This window comes from Chrysochloris asiatica, unplaced genomic scaffold (genome assembly GCF_000296735.1).
Source record: "Chrysochloris asiatica unplaced genomic scaffold, ChrAsi1.0 scaffold00466, whole genome shotgun sequence".
Lineage (NCBI taxonomy): Eukaryota > Metazoa > Chordata > Mammalia > Afrosoricida > Chrysochloridae > Chrysochloris > Chrysochloris asiatica.
The window spans coordinates 192288-200251 of record NW_006408984.1 but is presented as its reverse complement, the minus strand read 5'-3'; the positions used below and the strand labels follow the sequence as shown (position 1 = coordinate 200251).

The 7964-nt window shown below is 37.2% G+C and overlaps 1 protein-coding gene across 1 annotated transcript in view; it reads left to right on the top strand.

The window, feature by feature from the left end:
* CCDC152 (coiled-coil domain containing 152) overlaps positions 1–7964 on the top strand; it is a 70978-nt gene that overhangs the window by 50711 nt on the left and 12303 nt on the right. The window contains exon 5 of the mRNA XM_006877303.1: positions 875–977. Within this exon, the coding sequence (XP_006877365.1) occupies positions 875–977 (103 nt within the window). The remainder of the gene's footprint in view (positions 1–874; positions 978–7964) is intronic.

Genomic DNA, 7964 nt, shown 5'->3' with positions numbered 1-7964 from the left:
GAGAATATTGAAAGTACCATGGGTTGCCAAAAGAACAAACAGATTCATTTGGAAGAAGTGCAGCCAGAGTGCTCCTTAAAGGCCAAGATGACCAGACTCCGTCTCTCATACTTTAGACGTATTGTCAGGAGGGGCCAGTCGCTGGAGAAGGATATCATGTTTGGTAAGGTGGAGGGTCAGAGAAAAAGAGGAAAACACCCAATGAAATGGATTGGTGAAGTGGCAGCATTGATGGACTCAAGAGTGGCAACAGTAGTGAGGTTGGCCCAGAATCAGGCAGTGTTTTGTTCTGCTGAGTATAGGGTTGCTATGAGTCAGTACCAACTTCACGGCACCTAACAACAACAACAACAATTTGAGTACTTCTGACTTGAGTGGCTTATCTTCTTGCACTATACCAGACAGTATTCCACTGCTATTCATATTTTCAGTGATTAACCACTACGAAGTGGTCTATCTTGCCTTCTTCCTAGTTTTTCTTAGTCTGGAAGCTGCACTGAAACCTGTACATCACGGGTGATCCTGCTGCTATTTAAAATAACAGTGGCATAGTTTCCAGCATCACAGCAACAGTCAGGACACCACAGTAGGACAAACTGATAGGTGTGTGGTAGTTTTAGTGTTATAGTAGCACTTATTCATACAATTAAACCAGGTATTTTAATATGTTAAGCATTTTCGATGAGTATCAGGATGCAAACATAAAAAGACTTTGCACATGAAGCAAAAACTGGCTGCTCTCAAAACAATGAAGAGTATCTTTCTCTCTTCTTTAGGTTTATAATTACATATAAATTTGAGAATTTTGTATTTCTAAGTAATCAAAAATTAGTGTAAATATACTTTAAAAACCAGTATATTTTCTAATCTTTAGGAATATAAGAATAATATTGCCAAACTTGTGAATGAAATGAAAATCAAAGAGGAGGGACATAAAATTGAAATAAAAAAACTTTATCAGGACTTACAAAAACAAGGTAAGTTTTTGTTTTTTTTTTAATATATTGAATTGTAAGACATCATTAAACAATTTAAATGTGTATACAAACATTTTTCAGTAACAAGTGTTCTTGAATGAACATTTCCTGGATGATTTTAAGTTTAGGTTCTTGTACCTTACTATATATGTATGTGATATATACTGCAATATTTTTTAACTGAATTTATGGCATTTGTACTTAATATTATTCAGTATGAAACAATGCAATACAATTAATATCAAATATATATGTTTTTCATCTTTCAGTAAAACAGGAGTCAAATATATGTTGATCATGTATTGCAGTTCATTGGTTTCATCTAGGAATTAAAAACATTTTCAGTGAAACCATCTTTAAACACATGATATGTAAATATTAGCTTGAAATGGATATTAGATCTAAATGTCAAACTTATATCTGTAAAACTTATAAAAGAAGGCACAGGACACATTCTTAAGTAATCTTGAGGAAGGCACAACTTCTTGGAAAGAAACAAAAACTCAAAATATATATATTTTTAATTATAACTTGGACTTTATCAAAATTAAAGACTTCTTTTCTTCAACATGGCTGATAAAATAAAAAGACTACCCAGAGAAAACATTTGCAAAGCACGTATCTGATACAGTACTTGTATCCAAAATATAAGAAAAAATATTTTGCTATTGTTGTTGCTGTTAGATGCCATCTAGTCGACTTTGACAACAGAATAAAGCATTGCCTAGTCCTACACCACCCCCACAATTGTTGTTACACTTGATCCCATTGCTGTGCCAGTCTGTCTATTCATACCATTGGGGTCTTCCTCTTTTTCACTGACTCTCCACTTTCCCAAGCGTGATATCCTTATCCAGGGAATGGTTTCTCATGATAACATACCTGAAGTATGAGAAACAAAGTCTTATCACCCTGGCTTCTAAAGAACATTATGGCTGTCCTTCTTCCAAGAGAGATTCATTTGTTCTTCTGGGAGTCCATGAATGATACTTTAATATTATTCTCCAACGCCATAACTCAAATGCATTAGTTCTTCTACAGTCTTCCTTACTCAGTATCCAACTTTCACATGCATATAAGACTATTGTAAAAATCATTGCTTAGGTGCACCTTAGTCCTCAATCTAATACCTTTGTTCTTTAACACTTTAAAGAGGTCTTGTGCAACAGATTTCCCTAATGCAATACGTCATTTTATTTCTTGACTGCTGCTTCCATGAGTGCTTATTGTATATCCTAGCAAAATGAAGTCTTTGACAATTCAATCTTTTTTCCAATTATCATAATATTATCTATTAGTCCAGTTGTGAGGATTAGTCCAATTGAGGTGCAGTCCATACTGAAGACTGTGATCTTTGATTTTCATCAGTATTTTAAATCCTCTTTGCGTCCAACAAGCGAGGTTGTATCATCTATCTCTTCTGTAGATTTATAATTACATATAAAAGTTGAGAATTTTGTATTTTTAGTTAATCAAAAATTTGTGTAAATATACTTAAATTGAAAAAGCAGTATACTTTCTAATCTTTAGGAATATAAGAATAATATTGCCAAACTTGTGAGTGAAATGAAAATCAAAGAGGAGGGACATAAAGTATAGAAAAGGAAACTGTATCAGGACTTGCAGGTTGTTAATAAATCTTCCTTCAGTTCTGAAGCAACATTCTTCTTCATTTAACTGTGATGTTTTATATCAGTTTCTCAGATTATTTGCTCAGCATACAGATTAAATGAATATAGGGTAAGAATATAACCCTGATGCACACCTTTCCTGACTTTAAATCATTCATTATCCCTTTGTTTTGTACAAACTACTGTTTGTTGGTCTATATACAGGTTCTTCATGGGCCCCCTTAAGTGTTCTGCAATACCCACTCTTCACAGTGTTACCCATAGCATATCATAATTCACACAGTCAAAAGCCTTTGCTTAGTCAAATGAATATCTTTCTGATATTCTTTCCTTTCAGCCATTTTTCTCCATCTTCTTCTGAATCTGGCTTGAATTTCTGGCAGTTCCCTGTCTGTATACTGATACAGCAATTTTTAAATTATCTTCAGAAACTTGTACATGCATGTGATATTAATGTTACTATTTGATGATTCTCACATTCTGCTGAGTCAACTCTCTTTGGAATAGGCACAAATATGGATCTCTTTTAATCGATTGACCAGATAGTTGTCTTCCAAACTCCTTGGCCTAGATGAGTGAGTTTCTCCAGTGCTTCATCAGTTTGTTGGAAGATTAGAATTTGTATTCCATCATTTCTCTTGTTTCTCACCAGTTCCAATGTGCAGCTTGGACTGCTTCCTTCAGTACCATCAGTTCTCTATCACATGCTACCTCTTGAAATGGCTGAACATCAACAATTTGTTTTTGGTATAGTGACTCTGTATTCCTTCCATCTTCTTCTGAAGCTTTCTGCATCATTCAATATTTTGCCCATTTTTGTTGGTGTTAAATACTGTCGAGTCAGTTCCAACCCCTAGTGACCTGACTAGGGTTTCCAAGGAGCAACTGGTGAGCTTGACCTGCCTACTTTATGGTTAAGCTGACTTTGAAGTCCAGGCATTAACCCACAGTGCCACACCAGGACTCCAGGACTCCCATAGAACCCTTCAATTTTGCAAGTCGAAGATTGAATGTTTCCTTCAGTACATTCAACTTGAGAAACACTCAGCATGTACTTCCCTTTTAGTTTTGTAACTCCCAAGTCTTTGTACATTTCAGTATAGTATTTGACTTTATTTTCTTGAGCTTCCCTTTGAAATGTTCAGTTCTTTTACCTTCTCATTTCTAACATTTGCTTTAGCATGTCTATGCTGGAGAGGAAGTTTCAGATCTCTGCTGACATCCATTTTTGTCTTTTTCTTCTTTCTGCCTTATTAATGATCTTTTGCTTCTTATATGATATTGTGTAGATGTCATCCCATAATGCTTCTGGTCTTAGGTCATTAGTGTCTAATGATTAAAACTGTTCTTGAGATGATCTCTAAATTCATGTACAATATGTTCAAGACCATATTTTGGCTCTTGTTAAGTTGCTCTAATTTTCTTCATCTTTAACTTGAACTTGTTGTTGGTAGGTGACATCGAATCAGTACCAACTCAGTGTGACCCTGTGTATAACAGAACAAAACACTACCAGGTCCTATGCCAACCTTACAATCGTTGCTACATTTGAGGCCATTGCTACTACCGCTGTGCTAATCCATCTTATTGCGGATCTTCCTCATTTTCTCTGACCCTCCACCTTACCAAACATTATATCCTTCTCCAGTAACTGGTTCTTCCTGACAACATGTCTGAAGTATGAGAGAGGAAGTCTGGTCATCCTGGCTTCCAAGGAGCATTCTTGTTGTACTTCTTCCAACAGATTAGTTTGTTCTTTTGGTAGTCCATGGTACTTTTAATATTCACCTCCAACACTATAACTCAAATGCATCAATTCTCTGATCTTCCTTATTCACTGTCCAGCTTTCACATGCATATGAGGTTATTGAAAATACCATGGATTGAGTCAAGCATACCTTAGTCCTCAAGCTGACGTCTTTGCTCTTGAACAGTTTAAAGAGTTATTGTGCAGCAGATTTGCCTAATGCATTCTGAACTTGGATATGAGCAATTGATGGTTTATTCACTTTCTGCCCCAGCCTTATTTTGGTTGGTGATATAGGGCTTTTCCAGACGAACAGGCTAGGAAGAAGGAGAGATGAATTACTTCCTAATATTTAGTCACTGAAAACCTTATGAATAGCACAGAAACACTGTCAGATACAGTGTTGGAAAATGAGACCCTCAGGTTGGAAGGCACTCAGAATGTGACTGGGGAAGAGTCACATTTTAGTGCCTTGCAACCTGAGTCAAACTGGAGTTGACTGTGATGATGTGAATGGAGTAAAGTCCATGGGAGTAACGCCCTCAGGACCTTCATTTGCTGATGGGGCACAACTCAAAATGAGAAACTACTGTAAACATCCATTAAAAATTGGAACATGGTATGTATAAAGTATGAATCTAGGAAAATTGGAAATTATCACAAATGAAATGGAATGTATAAATATTGATATCTTAGGCATTAGTGAACTGAAATGCATGCAAAAGCTGGACAGTGAAGATCCATCAGACATCAGCAATGATATCCCTTGTTCCACGGCCTCTTCTGAATCTGGCTTGAACCTCAGGAAGTCCTCTGTCAATGTATGCTTACAGCCATTTCTGTATTACCTTTAGTAAAACTTTACTCAAATGGGATATCAAAGATATTGTCCAATGATTTCTGCATTCCATTGGGTCACCTCTCTTTGGAATGGGCACAAGTCAAATCAGTTGGCCAGATAGTTGTCTTCCAAATTTCTTGGCATAGATGAGTGAGTGCCTCCAGTGCTGCCTCACTTTCTTGAAAGATTTCAATTTTTATTCCATCAATTCCTGGTGCCTTGTTCTTTGCCAATTCCTTAAATACACCTTGGACGTCTACCTTCAGTATTATTGGCTCTTGATCATTTGCTGCCTCTTGAAATGGTAGAACATCAACCATTTCCTTTTGGTTCAGTGACTCTGTGTATTCCTTCCATCTCTTTTCCTTGGCTGAAAGCAGAGAATACCAGAAAGAAGTTTTACCTGTGCTTTATTGACTATGCAGAGGCTTTCTATTTTGTGGATCATGACAAGCTATGGACAACATTGTGAAGTATGAGTATTCCGGAACACTTAATTGTGCTCATGAGGAATCTGTACATGGACCAAGAGGCAGTTGTTCAAACAGAACATGGAAACACTAAATGGTTTTAAATTAAGAAAGGTGTACGACAGGGTTGTATTCTTTCACCATACTTATTTAAACTGTATGCTGAGCAAATAATCCAAGAAGCTGGGTTACATGAAGAAAAACATGGCAATAGGATTGGAGGAAGACTCATTAACAACCTGCGATATGTAGATGATAAAATCTTGCTTGCTGAAAGTGAAGAGAACTTAAAATATTTACTGATGAAGATCAAAGAGCATAGCCTTCAGTATGGATTGCATCTCAGTGTAAAAAAAAACCCCAAAATCCCCATCACTGGATAATAATAAACAACATTCTTATCGATGGAGAAAAGATTGAAATTGTCAAAGACTTCATTCTTCTTGGATCAACCATCAACACTCACGGAAGCAGCAGTCAAGAGATCAAATGATGTATTGCATTACGCAAATCTGCTGCACTAGGCCTTTTTAAAGTGTTGAAGAGCAAAATTGTCAGCTTGAGGACTAAGGTGCTCCTGACCCAAGCCATGGTATTTTCAATAACCTAATATGCATGAGAAAGTAAGACAGTGAAAAATAAGGAAGATCGTAGAAGAATTGATGCATTTGAGTTATAGTGTTGGAGGAGAATATTGAAAATACCATGGGCTGCACAGATCTATGTTAGAAGAAGTGCAGCCAGAGTGCCCCTTAGAGGCCAAGATGGCCAAACTTCCTCTCTCATACTTAGCGGGGAGGGTCAGAGAAAAAGAAGAAGACCTCCAGCGAGATGGATTGGCAAAGTGGCAACATCAATGAACTCAAGCGTGGCAACAATTGTGAGGTTGGCCTATGACTGGGCAGTATTTCGTTCTGATGTGCATAGTGTTGCTAGGAGTTGGTACTGACTTGAGGCACCTAACAACAGCAACAACATAGTTTCTAAACTTGGATCCATTTCAGTGTTATGTTTTTTACTTTTTTATCACAAAATCTCTGCATTTGTATCTTCAACAATACAGCCTCCAGGCACTTAGTGTGTACAGACTAGAAGTATATGAAAGTCAATTTCTCTAAGGTTTTGGATGAATTAAAGTCTTCTGGGCTTTGCCTCATCCTAAGCTAAGGTGGGACCTTTGTATGAGGGCCCTGATGCTAAGCTCTAAAGCTTAAGTAAGATTGACTGGTGAAGATGGCAAGAAGAGTCTCTAGGCTGAGAAAAAGAAAAAATGAAGTCATGGTACCTGTTAAAGAAGAGTAGTTCATTTTCTGTCCATTCTTTGCACTGCACAAAAAGGTCAGCAAAAGAAAGGTTCAAAACTGCAAATAGAGCCAAATTCTTTGACCCCTTGAATTTTCAGGCTAAGGAAATGGGAAGTGATTGAAGGGTTTTGAGAAGGTGTGTGCCATATATAAAGGAGCTTTAGAACAGCAGATCTGGCAACCCTGCAATAGAAGGTAGAGGTTGGTGAGAGAAAGCCTAAACACAGTCCAAGTAAGGAAAAATGAGACGAGAAACTAAGTAGGTTGTTATTGTTGTTGTTATGTGCCATGGAGTCAGTTCCAACTCATAGCAACCCTACACAGGGTTTCTGAGGCTGTAAATCTTTACAGGAGCAGAACGCCTCATCTTTCTCCAGTGGAGTGGCTGGTAGTTTTGAACTGCTCAACTTGTGACTCACAGCCTGATTCGTAACCACTACACTATCAGAGCTCCTCTGAAACTAAGTAGGTAGTAGAAATTAAATTATGGGTGGAAGTCCCTTATTTGTGGGCCTTGTAGACTAATTGACTCTTCCTTCTCTGCCTAAATTCAAAGATTTCCTTGAATTTCCCATCTTAAATGATATGCTATCATGAGCAGAATTAGGACAATTGAGAGAAAAAGAAATGTTATCAAGTATAGAAACAGAGTGTGATGCTGTAGGATAAGCATTAAACTGATAACTGCAAAGTTGGCAGTTCAAACCCACCAACTGTCTGCTTCTAAAAAAATGGAAAACCCTATGCCGCAGTACTTTTCCTTCCTACAGGGATTCTGTGAGTCAGATTTTACTTAATGGCACACAATAAGAGCATAGAAACCCAGGTTTTGTGTCTCTCTTTAAGTATCTTATTTGTTCTCTAGGCCATTGATGTTTAAAAGTATAAATTTTTCATTCAAAAACATTTGACTAGTGACCTTTGTGTTTCAAACATTGTTGTTGTTGTCAGGTGCTATCGAGTCAGAACCGACTCATAGCAACCCCATGCACAG